The sequence below is a fragment of the Ornithodoros turicata genome, chromosome 2 (genome assembly GCF_037126465.1).
Source record: "Ornithodoros turicata isolate Travis chromosome 2, ASM3712646v1, whole genome shotgun sequence".
Classification (NCBI taxonomy): domain Eukaryota; kingdom Metazoa; phylum Arthropoda; class Arachnida; order Ixodida; family Argasidae; genus Ornithodoros; species Ornithodoros turicata.
Window position 1 is genome coordinate 48,808,912 of NC_088202.1, and position 14,101 is coordinate 48,823,012.

The following is a 14,101-nucleotide window of genomic DNA, read 5'->3' on the forward strand; positions in this document are numbered from 1 at the left end:
TCTTTTTCATCCCGTCTCCGTTTATGTTGGGTTTTTCGGTTATGTTAATCTTATGGAAACCTATATTCGTGTACCTCGAAGAAATTCGTCCACTGTCGCCGTTCTCTTTTGAGTAATGTAATAATGTAGATCAATTTGCTCTGATGATGAAGTAACATTCATTACTAAGGAGACGTCAACGGCTTCTTTGTAAAAAAAAAAAAGTGTGCTCCTCTACGGCAAAGACACGATGCTGACAAAGGCAATTTTCATCGAAAATGAAGCCGAGTGCGCAGAGCACATTTATTTCACCACTCATTAAGCTTTTTAATGACGTTTCGCAAGATGCTGTGCACCAGGAAGAAAAATCGTGGTATGCATAATGAAACAATAGACTTATTCATCTGTGTCTTCGTAGGTGCGTTCCTCTAAAGAAGCCCGAGAGCTCGCAAGCCTGCACGGTTCCTTGTCCAGAAGACTGCAAAATGACAAAGTTCTCGGAGTGGAGGAGATGTTCAGATTGTGCTGGAGGTAGATACGTTTTTCATTACTCTGTATATTCTACGCACACTGCAACTTTCTGAAAGGCATTCAAAGCAAACATAAAATATATGCATTAAGCGTTGTAGCCTTGCAGGTGCGTTACAGATATCGGTGGTTGGCGCACAGGCGTTCCCCATGATGGCTATTTCATACCTGCGTGTGTGTCAGAGGGAGACAGCTGCGATAATCCGCATTTCCAAGCGTGACATGACGCATGGAGATTGCAGCTGCAATAGCTAAAACAACTGGGCTCGTATGATCAACCGAATACTGGTGGTCGAGAGGTGGAACACCAAATGATCCGGTCTGAGTAGGTTAAAGCAGATGCCTCAGATCCGGATCTGCGGGTCGAGACCTGAGACTTCCGAATAAAATAACGGTGGGTGAGGCTATAAACATCTTCGCTTTTCGGAAGGTACTAGGTAGAAAGATCTAGCTCTTACAATTTGAAAAATGCTGGCCGATTGCGACGTACGAAACGGGTACGAGTTCGTCTATACCTCTGTGTCCGATATGCCTTCAGTCAACAGTAATTGATGTGACGTATTAAGGTGCGTCCTCACTATGCCGATCGACCTTGCCAATCGGCATAGTGAGCCATAGACAAGGCACAGCGGGGAGAGACTTGGTATTACAGTGATACAGTAAGTACCTTTAACCATTGAGGGTACGAAGTAGACATTCCGGAACCGTCACAACTAACTCCAGCCAACCCATCATACCTATCCACCTTTGAAATTAAAGTAGTACTTATAGCGCGTGCTCAAAGTGAGTTTAGTCAGAAATCTCACCCACACACAAAAAGGAACAGATGCAAGAAGAAAAAGATTGGGTTCTTTCATTCTGTCGGAAGAACCCGCGTGTACCTGGTTACCAGCCAACATAGCGGAATGTCGTTTTAACCGCGGGACATATTACTCATATGCTTACTTTGTATCTTTACCATTGGTATTTTGGTGCTCCCTCTTGGACTAGGTCACATGTAGTAAGTATGATATTCTACAAACATATCTGAGACATATGAGCAGGTGGGCTTCTTCGAAAGAAAACATGTATACTATTTTTCTTGATGACCTGCAAATGAGTTAAGTGTTTATGAACTGTTTAAGTGCCCTCCCCCAGCACCCAGCAGCATGCTATCACATAGGCAGACAGACACCTCGGTAAACAAGAACGCCCCACCACCCCACCGCTACTGACGGGCTTGAGAGGGATACATTTTTCAGCTTTGATCCAATCGAAACCAGACGTGATGAACATTCATCACGTCTGGTTAGAAATGCTTAGAAATGATGCCACCACGGTTTACCTCACGCACGAAATACTTAAGGGTTCACTAAAGTGGAAAATTTTCTCCTCGCTGAATGAAAGATGCTGTTACCTTGACACAAATACAAAAGGAACTGGAGTGATTCGTTGCGTCGCTCGGGATTGATGAGCGAAAGAATCCGCAGTTTCTTCATTACCTCTCCCACACCCTCTCAAGAAGGCTGACAAATTGTACCGCGCTGCCATTGGTCTCCGCAAAGAATTTGTCCAATCATCGCGGGAGATCGATTGAGGAGACCAATCCGAAGCGTCTCCGCATGGTCGGGCTTCTTGAGAGGGAGAGGTGGAGGGAAATCATACACTGCTGTTTCTTTCGCTTATAAACCACAACCGACGCAGCAGATGAATCCCATTTTGTGATGTATATCAATGTCAAGGTAACAGCGTGTTTCATTCGACGAGGAGATTTTTAAAAAAATATTTTTAGTACAAAATTTTGTTTCGTGCCCCTTTCAGAAAGTTGGCAGAAGGATGGCGATGGTGATGTGATAAAGAAAAACATGGCCAAAATAATGCCCGAATTTCGCAGCACCGTAGAAAAATCGAAAGGAGCATGAAAATATCTCTTTCGTGGTACTAGCGCAAGTATATGCGAAGGATATAAGGAAGGATATTTGTATAAGGAAGGAATGTTTGATATAAGGAAGGAAAAATATATACATGCCACTATTATATACAGTGCGTTTTTTTTTTTTTACTTTGCAGGTTTTTAATAAAAAGGAAGGAGAGCAGACTAGATGTCGTTCTTGCTGTTGAGATATATGGCCAGGCCGATTTCCCCTCGAAAAGACTATGTAACTACTAGATGACTAATTACCTAAAATGCATTTATAAACTCTTTAATTAGGGGCTTTCGGGCAAAAGGGAGACACCAGTATAGAAGACAATTCTCGTTGAATGCCATTCCTTTTTTTTTTTTTTTCAATGCTCAAACGCGCCTGTCCATTGAAATATCCATTGTCATATTTTGATATACAAATAAGCTGAAACCGCGTCGAACTTGAGCGTAGGGAGCACAATGCTCATTCCACGTCACAGGGCCGCGTGCTTTGGAGCGATGGAGATATTTGGAGTACTTGTTGATCTGCTGGCCAGATAAGCCTCCGTGTGCGAAGGTGATGCGCTCTTGTGGTTTTGGCTCATTTAGAGAGCGAAATTGAGCGATGGATATTGAAGGGAATGCACTCGTTTCTGTATTTTTAAAATATAGAAATGCTTTGTACGAGGACCGTCTTCAATTCTGATATCTCGCTTTTGCCCGAAGTTCCCTAATTAATGAGTTAATTAAGTAATTTTAGATGACGTTGTCATATTGGAGTTACATACTCTATTCTAGAGAATGTTCGCCTGCCATATGACTCAGCTGCAAAAACGACATCTATGCCGCTCTCACAGGTTTGTTTTATCAATCACTCTCTAAAGGATTAAAAAAACGTCCTGTATATCACAATGTACTTTGCAAGATGAACATGACTATGGTGATGATATCAGAAGAAAAAAAAAAGAATAGAGAGAGAGAAATCGGGGACGTTAGTCTTGGCAGGCTCAAACTGGATCAGACCGAGCACACCTTTACTGCATTAAATGAGAACGAAACAAGAACAACAACAACTTTATTGTGAGATTATGGATGGGGAGTTTCTTCGCCAGATGCGACACTCTACTCCACTGCTGGTGATGATGCGGAGAATGAAATCATGAGCCCCTTCACAATAAGGATTGAAGTCCTGTGGTACCCATAAAGGTCAAAAGAGCTTTGAGGGCAGAGCGTTGGTGGGCCAGCAATGTGGCCAGGCACCAAGCAGTTTTGAACTACGAAAGAAAATTAACGAACTAGTGATTCAAAATTAGAAGAGAAAAGAGAAACGACGAAGACAGAACTAGTAGAAGAGGGAGTAAGATCGGCCGATGAGAACCACGACTGCAAATCGCTTGCCGAGTGACAGCATGCACTTAGATAGCGAAAGCCACAAAATGTGTAGCAGTCGCGTCTTCTCAGGAGACCGCACCAGTACTTGCAAGACATCCGCTTCGTTCCGCGCTTCCCAACGACAAAAGCAAATGCGATATCAAAAGGTAGGGCGTCCAGGCGTGCTGATGTCGATTCCAGGACACGGCAGCAGTAGGCGTACGTGGAATACACGATGAGTACGTGCCCTGTATGTTTTACGACGTCAAACTCGTTGCAGCATGGGGAAACAGACCTTCCGATTTCAGATAGGAGTCGAGCGCGATACGGGATATTCAGTCGCAACCAACGCAGGAGGGATGCCGTGTGTCCAAGTAGGGATTAAGATACTGGGAAATCTAACCCTGGGTCAACGTTTTACAACAGCGATGTCCGTACAGCTTCAGTTAGCCAGGAAATGCTGCACATCTGCTGCTTGAGTTCGCTGATCGTCCTTTTTGCCTCGCTTTGTAGGATGGAGACCTGAGTTTGACGTGACCGCGTTGAAGGGCTCGGTTTGCAGCAGCGTCCGCCAGCCTTAATATAAACATCTTCGACTGCAATTCACTTGTTTCGTGCTTTTCGGTTACTGGTCAAACCCGACATGGCTTGGGTGACCTCGTCATTACTGTTGAATTGTTAATCTCCTAACTGTGTAATAATTTAAATACTTTCAAATACTGTTCATTACTGTTGAATTGTTAACCTCCTAACTGTGTAATAATTCAAATACTTTCAAATACTTTCAAATACTCTTTGTAAGCAGGCGCAGCCAATTTAGGGCTGTGTGGCATATGAGGCTGCAGGTCTCTCTTCGACTACAGCTCTTGAACCGGGAAAGATCTTTGCCTTGAAGAAAACAAGCTGAAACTCGGCTAAACTTAGCGCTTAGAGCAAATTGCTGTCTTCACTTTACCTTTCTTTCTTCAACAGTGTACAGTCGTAGCAAGAAAAACGCCCATTAACATAAATCAATGAACCTTTTTACCTGTACATGCTCGTCGCGCTTTCGTTTTACAGGTGGAAACATCATGGTCCGTGAGAGATTCGTGATCCGAAACGCATCACACGGTGGTCGGTCATGCCCTTGGCGGCGCCTTCGAGAGGAGCGTCCTTGTAATTCAGCGAAAGAACCGTGGTGCCGGACGGAGCACCCGTCTTCCAGTGTTCGATACCGGTGGAACACTTCTGACTGGAGTTCGTGCGTTCTCCCACATCATCTTCTCTGTGGCACAGGGCACCAAGTTCGAAGTGAGCAGTACACACATACACTATGCCATCAGCTTCTCTGCGCACAGCACGCGCCGCGTTTACATGCCAGAGTTGCTTCGCCTTCTTCATAAAGAACGCATAACTTTCTGTTGTAACTGTAATATTTACAGAGAGAAAGAGAGTTAAGGTTACTTTGCGTGAAACAGCCTAACACAATCATCACACAACGTGGTGGTACGTAATCACTTCAAATAGCTGCTGCTCAATACTAGTCATATCAATAATAATAACAATAATACAGATAGGAACAATCAAAATCACATTACTGCACGTATACCTGTCGATAATCGATCTTACGACGATATGTCATTGTACGCCGCCATGTCTGCTACACCATTATCCTGAGCCTCTAAGGCAACAGTCGTCAAATTAAGCATGACAATTGAACAACCAATCCTGCAACAAAACGAACTATTGGTTATCAACAACAAGGCAGGCAGGCAGGCTAGAAACACAACTACTGCAACTACTTTGATAGAAGTACTTATAATATACGTCTCTGTTGGTTTGAACGGTAAAAGCGCTAAAATATTTCTAGTCTTAGTTTCATCAGCAAGTTTCTAGTTTCAGTTGTGATCCACGACATCACTGCTAAGGGAAGCCATGGAAAGGTACCATACGGCATTTATAGTGTAAACAACTACACACCCTGTGTCTGGTTGGCAACACGCCCCTGAGCTTGAGGAAAGGACAGAAGACAAAACTGAAAAGCGAACTCGCTCGGTTGCATTTTACTTCTATCCTCAAACCTGTGCTTACTTGAAATTCAGATTGTCCCTCCTCTTAAAAGCTCTTAATGGCTTGCCTACCGACAAGCATTTCTACAAAATATTGTCCACTGAACACAAAATGATGACATTCGGGTGTTTCATATTTTTAGTTCGGTTCCGATAGTATGGAATACCTCTTGGCAGACCAATGAATGAGTATTTACCTTCTTTTTTACAGACCTGACGTGCGTGGATTCAAACCTCTTCTCGGTGGACTATTGGCATTGCATCAACGCTTCGATATCCAGCGCAGAGGGACAAGTGTTTTCGATTCCCACACTGCACCGCAAGTGTCACATTAGTTGTGAGGACGCTTGCACCTTAACGGAGTGGACCGAATGGTCTTCATGTAGAGACAACTGCGAGAACAGGATCAGCTACAGAAATCGTGAGGTCGTTGGTAGGTATCGAAAGTAACTAATAACGATGATAAAGATAACAAAATGGTGACGTAAGTCGCGACAAAGTCTGGTTGGCTACCCCAGTACACCTACACACAGTTGGTTAAAACAGGGAAAAAATGCACACGCACAAAGAAGGAAAGGAAGATAAAAAAATAAACAGACAGAGGAAGTTGCGTGTAGCAGGGTAAGGCACAGTTCAGACGATGGGAAACACTTGTCCTGTGTGGACAAGTCATAAAAGTTACAAAGTGAAGCTGGGTTCCTTCAACGAAACATTGGAGCGCTTCCAAAGCAGCCTCTTGATGTTGCGATGGCTGAGGTACCATGATTTTCACTATGTCAAAGGGACGGGCGCCCAGAGGAGCCAGACTTGCTTCTGGGACTCTACGACTGCCAGCGTACTTGGAGCACTCGAGGAGCTATCGAAAATAATGATCGTGCAGTCCTAAGACGTTGCGGGTAGTGGTGACAAAGAGAGCAGATAAACATCTCTTCCGATAACAACAAGATGGCATAGTTGATACGGTGCCATGATTGAACAGCGCACCAGCAGGACGAGGACGACAAGCCGACACGGACAAGCGCTGACTTCCAACTAAAGATTTATTCTAGGAAATAGTGTATATAAAGTCAGTAACTCACGCGCAGAAACATGTTTTCGAAGAAAAACAAGTTACTTGTCAGTTAACACAACGAAAGGTGTATTTGCACACCTGGCGTCCCAACATACTTATTCTTTTGGCGTCCATTATATCCCACGTTACTGTAATTGAGACCGAAAGATTACATAGATTGAACCCCACGTGTGTAAGTATCCCTTCTGTTGTGCTAACTCACAAGAAACTTGTTTTTCTTCGAGAGCCTGTTTCTGCGGGTGCGCATGACTGGTACATTTGCTATGTCTAAAATAGATCTTGGAAGCCAGCGCTTGTCTGTGTTGTTCTATGTCCCTTGTCCTGCTCGTGCGCTGTTCAGTCATGATCTCTTCCGATGGATGGGACTGCGGGAGAGAGAATAAGAAAATCAGGCGTACTCACTAACATTGAGGGTGACGCAGTCAGACGCGGGGGGGGGGGGGGGCGCTTATAGGGAACATTCCCTACCTGGCATCGTTGAAATAAAATATTATGCTGGTAGGAGCATTTGACTTTAACCAACTGTCTTGCGAGCCCTTGCTGTCTAAATCGACATATTTCGTAGAACGTGAAGAAAAAACACATGTGCTTTATGTGTGCACACTTATGCACAGTGTGTGCACTACACATGTGCACACTTATATGCTTCACCACTTGTAACAGGTCCTAAAACCTGAAGAAGTGCAGCCTACTGCACGAAACTCTTGTTTTTACGTATATAGTAAACAGTTGAGGCTCTTAACCGTCTTTGTTATTTTTGATTCGACATACTTCCTTAGCTATACGTATTTTGTCGTGCCATTCGACAGTGGATGCGCAACTACGAGGTGGAGCAACCGGAGAATCTGCTTCTCGGCTCGCCTGACGTTTTCGTGACGTTGTGAGCGTCCTCTCCAACACCTCCTTCTCGCGTTCTCTCTGCTGCGGGACGCAAATAATTCTTCAGCAGGAGAGAAGGAGATAACGCGCGAAGGCCGCTCCCACATTTGTCCAGTCTGACGTTGCGCGTACGTGTTTCTGCTCGCGGATTTCAAGCCGTGTACATCCCAGTGATTTATAATGCCCATAATGAATAATAGAACTCGAGTTTGCGAAAATTGAAGCAATAATTCTGTAAATCAGGGAAGACAATACTCATCGAAAGAGATACCTACGAATTGATCGTTGGGGAGCGAACTATCCATTGAAATACATACGCCAAAATGTTTGTAGTGCTCAGGTAATAGTCTGATCACGCCTTTCCTTCCCCAGCCCCTTTTTCTGAATATTGAAACTCGCATTCCAGTATGCCTATCGAGTGACTATCAACATATTGGATTCCTAGCTTATTTATCCCATATATCTGAGAAATTCCGCTGGCCCTCTTTTTTCTAAACCCTTTGATAACGAACATGTTGGCGAATAGCAGCAACAAGACAATGACATAGATAGAAATAGACAGGACAACTGCAGACACTCTCAACTGAGGTTTGACCAAGGAAAGCAGCATCTTAAACGCAAACATCAAGGTCACTGACTAGCAGCCCCCTCATTGAAAACCCTGAAGGCGGACCGAACAATGTACGGAGAGGCCAAAGGGTTATGCTGCCGGCTGGGACATTGCATTCAACATTTTGTCTGTGTGTAGTAAATCTGTTTAGAAATCTGTCAACGTGACTGAAGGGGAGGTGACACATCTGTCTTGACATGTGACAATAACGAATGCCTCCATTATCTCCCGCAGCAACTGATCTTGATGCATTATTAGCACTTAGCTCTGATAGAAAAACTTCTTGAAGTGCAGGCTTCTGGAATTTTCTGGCGTATGTTTTAATTGCGTTTGTAATAATTTTGCTTTGCACGTCGTTTAGTGAAAGCATTATACAATGATCGAACATTTCAGGAAATAGTTCAACGCGCTGTGTCTTACCAGGGAACGTTTTACGCTTTAATAATCAAAACTTGTCGTGTCCCTACACATAGTTAAAGTGATCACTTGCATATCTTCGAAATGTGACGTACGTGCAGTAACACCATTTTTTTTGCACTACAATAACTCGTTGCATGAGCACTCAGTATTACGCCACTGTAACGAGTGTTCTCCCACCGAGGCTATACAATGTGGTGGCCCCACATTGCGCTGTGCTATGCCGCCCCGAATGGAAGATTCACCCCTGTGTATTAATGTTTCAGGGATTTCAAGCATCCGGTGCGGCGCGGAACTGCTAGAGAAACGACCATGCCCCGAGACGCCAGTGCTCAGTCGTGGAGACAGCGAATGGAGCGAATGCATTCTTCATAATGATGAAGCGTCCGATGGACTCTGCGGCGGTGGGAATAAGTATAGGAGGGCACGCAAGCGGACTTTACAAGCCTGCAAGGAAACCGGTAAGTAACTTTGCATGGTACAGGCTGGATGCCAGGGGTGGGCAGTAACAGTAATACTTTCTATGGTAATATTATTACTGTAACACTTTTGAGTATTTGTATTATGTATTATAATACCCATTTTGATACTGCATGTATTATAATATTTTTAAATGTGTAATACCTTCTCAGAAGTCATAAGATCGACCTACTGAGTGTCACCCATGCACTTTATCATTAATTTTTGGTGTCCCACAAACATTTGGACACAAACAAGGTCCCTATTATTGCATTGCCCTAAATTATACCAAAGGAAGTGACATCAGGGCCAGAGGTTACTCACCGCATTCCTTCCAGTTCGGTGTCCATAAGGAGGAGTCATCCCATTGCAAGCCCTTTGTCAAATGAAAGAGAGGGTCTAGTACCCTGTTCAAAGCTGCACTATGGACAGTCACACATTTTTCAACGACCGGCATGTTAACGCCAAGACCCGTAGAAATCAAGACTCTGCCACACTGAGAGCAAATAAGCTGTGTAGTGTGATCGAATTGATCAGGTCTATCTCATCATATTCGGAAAGGCCATGCACTGTAGAGCGCTACCCCTTTGAGAACATGCTAAAAATGTAAATACCTGAAATAAAACGTGATTAGAGAATGACTGTCCCGATAAGTAATGCACAAATTGTGTATATTTCTGCTTTTCTCTTCCTTTCTTTCTCCCCAAGTTATGTATCAAGGTATTACTAGTATTACTCGTGTAATACACACAAGTATTAGTATTATATATTATAACACCTTAGAAACAAAGTATAACGTATTAGTGTTATAATGCACTATGCATATGATTATTACTGCCCACCCCTGCTGGACAGGGGAAGGTGGGGCAAGATGAGACAGAAATTTGCAATTTGATATGGACTTTTTATTTTTCTTGTTTAAAAAAAACTAGCTATAGAGGCACATTCTCAGAGGTCTAGAGCTTGTGATCTGTAAATCAGAACGGATGTGACCGGTTCTAAAATAGACACAGAAGAAGAAATTAAAAAATGAAGATTGTCTCGTCTTGCCCCAACCTTCGGGGCAAGATGAGACATGCCGTGGTAACGAACTATACAAATTAGTTCTTGCAATCCAAGCACGTACGCAGCCCCCTTGAGCCCACCGCCCACATGATGTGCAATAAAACCACACAGAAGCCGGTGCTATTTCCCTCCACCGTCCTTTGCAAACAAGGCACCGCCTGTCTGGTGTGTCGCTGGTCGTTCGCTTTTGAATGCGCTTAGCCTTTGCTGGGAATATCCAAGGAAACAGGAAAATTTGCTGGAAAATCTAGACAATATTAAAAAAAAAAGGAATTTCTCAGGAACAAGCATAAAGCTACCTGATAGTTGACTGATCAGTTTCTAAATAACATTAAATTTCAATTGCATTAAATTTCAATTACATTAGGTTGACGCGTCTTGCCCCGTGGATATCATCGGATGCATTAATTTTCTAGTTAAACACCGTATAACCAAGAGTGCCCATATTTTACAGGTATCTAGATGAATGAATAACGAAATAGGATGTGGACTTACATTGGCAGAATAAGCCTGCAACACGGTGCTGCAGAGCTGGCAATAAAGAGGACAACAGAAAATCGCGCCTTTTTTGCGCTTTACGTTCCAGGCACGAGTAACCGACTTTTCTCTATCTCTCTCTCTTCAACGCAAATACCAACCCGGACGTGCAATAAAGCGGACATGCAGAGTCACCTATGAGTATAGTATGAAGTGCATCTATTTACTCGTCTCTGAGACAGGCGGCGTCGTGCAAAAAATGTCGCACCTTGCCCCGTGTCTGATCTTGCCCCACCTTACCCTACAAACTCTGGTAATGCCGTCACTTTTGCATAAATTGACGACAAATTCCATTGGCAGCGTAAAAGCGGTTTTTGCTCAAAATGTCTTTGAGCCAACAAACAACACACTCGCACAGTGACTGGTATGAAACCAGTTTTAATTCGACTTTCCTACTTTCATTTAAACCATAACAGGCTTGTAATATTCCCTATTAAACACAACACAAGTAACTGCTTCGCAATATTGTGACCATCGACCTCGCTTAGAGCCGGAGCTGACGCACGGGTTTACATTTGACAGGGGCATTTGAAAACGCAGTAAGGGCAAAGCAGATCAAGGAAGACGATATGAAAACCTTCCCCATGGAAGCGGCCTACACTGAGATTATTTTCGAATTCCCCTGACGGCGACCCATTTCACGTACTTTCGTATCGCGCAGCTGGTCACGTAGTGTTGCAAAATAAGAAACAGAAACTCTGTTCATACAGAAATATTCTCTGCAACTTTATATGAAGTGCAACGTTATATTTGCTGTGTATATTTGATGTACATATTCTGGAAGGCAATGGCTGTAGCTCTGTGACAGACATGCATGCATGACGTGACGAGGATGTCATGAGTCATTACTGAACCACAAGAGTCTAACGCTTCTGTGTTCACCTTGCGGTTAAAATGCTAAATATATCGCTGACTGATCCCATAGCCCCTACGTCAAACAGGGGTGAATTTAAGGGTCTGTCATGGGGGGGGGGGGGGTGCGGTCTTAACGAAATTTCGTGCTTTGTGGCAGAGCATCATCCAGGAGATTTTACATAGGGAACTCAGCTAGATGGGTGGGGGCGGTCGCCCTCGCCCCTCCCGCCACCCCCCGTTAAATCCGCCCCTGACGTCAAATAAAAATGTTTGCAGCTCTTCAGAAAGAATCTTGCCGTGTGCCATGCCCACGTGATTGCATCATGAACGATTGGACAGAGTGGACGCCGTGCACTGCCGTTTGCGGAACTGGAACAAGGACTCGATCTCGGACAGTGTCTCAGCACTCGAACTTTGGAGGAAGGCCATGCCCGGTGCCAGTGCCACAACAAGTTGTAAGTTTCACGGAACTTTGATTTCGATATTCCAGACAAGGAATGATCCGACACATCATGTATGCTTGCGGGTGCGACACTATAGTATGTCGTGCTATGCCATGTTGTTTAACAATTGAAGTGAATGCGACACTGAAAGCGTGACACCCTCCATTGTTATATGTAGCGAGATAATTGCGTATCTAAAAGCAGCAACCTAGACGAAGAAAAAACGGATTTCAAAAGACTCTCTCAGAAAGGAAACTCTATGCCTTTTCGTCTCCGGCTAGTGTGCTGCCTCTAGATATGTTGCACGGGTACCAACTACACCAGCAAGTTTAGTTTAGTTCATAACCGTCCGTTGTTCTTATGCTAACTTCAGGGGCAGTACTCCAACACCATACATTATCTGCGTGGACTCTCCTTGTTCTGGGACTTTATTTATGTTTACGGAAACTTTACGACGACGGGTGTCGCGAACGAATGGTAATCAGCTCATATAAACTAGTCATCGCCTCGCCGGTTCTTGAGAAGGCAATGATATACACATTAGCCTTGGCTCCCACAACTCCAACAGCTCCTGCACGTGCACAAGGCCACCCCACCCTCTTACTTCCAGCAGGTTTCGTCCTTTTCTATCGCTCTGTATCCTCAGATACACCCTCCTTTTGCGCACCGTGACTTCCGTTGTGCCGGTTGGCACGCGGCGCCATCTGTCGGTTTGCGATGGTACTGTCATCGCCTCTACAATATCTATAATATCACAACAAAGACTAGAATTATCGAAAGGTGCGCATCATTTACCCCACAAAACAGCACGTCTCGTTACAGTCACCACTGATACTCGTGCTGTACTTCGCCATAACAGTTAATGGCTACCAACACGCTTGTTAGATGGCATTAGACCAAATCAGCAACGTCTAAAAACAGCATTTGTAGCGGAGGTATTGTCCCACTACAGGAGTCCTGATCGACGCTGATTGAATGTCCAGGTGGGCTAGGTGTGCCGGGAAGCTCCTCAACATGTGCCCACGCTCGAGAACTGGACTGATATAAGTGAAGGTACGAGGGTGGTTCCATAAGTTTCCGGCCCGACCAACTTTTAATAGTCATAGAGACGAAACAAGTGTATCACTTTTCGACATAGTCACCCTTAACTTCGATGCACTTTTGACACCTTTCAACCAGCATTCTTATACCCTTGAAAAAATAGTCCGAAGTTTCATCCGCAAAATGCTGGAAAACTGCCTCTTGCACCTCACTATCGTTTTGAAATCTCCGTCCTCTGAGATCCGTCTTCAAGTTTGAGAACAGGAAGTAGTCACTCGGTGCCAAGTGTGGACTATAGGGTGGGTGGTGGATTTCTTCGAAGCCGCACTCCTTCAGTGCAGCCTTAGCAACAGAAGCCGTGTGGACAGGGGCATTGTCCTGGAGCAACCGGACACGTCGACTCAACCTGCCGCGCCTCTTTTCCTTGATGGCGTCTCGCAGTCGGTGCAGGAGTGAAGCATAATAAGTGGCATTCACTGTGGTGTTCCTCTCTTTGAAGTCGATAAGGAGGATCCCGTGACAATCCCAACATGTTGTTGCCATGATCTTCTTTGTCGATTGTGTGACCCTGGCTTTTCTTCGGGGTGCTTATCCTTGTTTACGCCATTCCATCGACTCCTTTTTCGAAAGGGGATCATAGTAGAGCACCATAGTATCATACCCTGTGACAATTGACTTCAATATTTCTTCTTCGTTCTCTTGATAGAGCTCCAAAAACTCTTTGGCACAGACGACGTGCTGTTGCGTTTGAACTGACGAGAGAAGTCGTGGCACCCAACTCGCACTGACATTTTTCATGTGAAGGCCCTCGCCGATGATGCGAAAAACGGTTGTTTTGGAAAGCCCCAGCCTTTCTGAGATTTCCTGCACCTGCAGACGCCTGTCGCTCAGCACTTCCTCCTCGACAAGAGACAA

The 14,101-nt window shown here is 44.5% G+C and overlaps 1 protein-coding gene and 1 long non-coding RNA gene across 3 annotated transcripts in view; one reads left to right on the forward strand and one right to left on the reverse strand.

Annotated features, from left to right (window-relative positions):
• LOC135385380 (thrombospondin type-1 domain-containing protein 7B-like) overlaps nt 1-14,101 on the forward strand; it is a 552,806-nt gene that overhangs the window by 238,779 nt on the left and 299,926 nt on the right. For both annotated transcript variants that reach the window (XM_064614667.1, XM_064614668.1), the window contains 5 exons: nt 398-510; nt 4,820-5,050; nt 6,020-6,241; nt 9,053-9,247; nt 11,979-12,157. In XM_064614667.1, the coding sequence (XP_064470737.1) occupies nt 398-510; nt 4,820-5,050; nt 6,020-6,241; nt 9,053-9,247; nt 11,979-12,157 (940 nt within the window). The remainder of the gene's footprint in view (nt 1-397; nt 511-4,819; nt 5,051-6,019; nt 6,242-9,052; nt 9,248-11,978; nt 12,158-14,101) is intronic.
• LOC135385381 (uncharacterized) lies at nt 4,676-6,393 on the reverse strand. Its single transcript, XR_010420397.1, has 2 exons — nt 6,022-6,393; nt 4,676-5,166 (listed from the first exon to the last, which is right to left on the reverse strand). It is a non-coding gene; the product is annotated as an uncharacterized LOC135385381 (long non-coding RNA).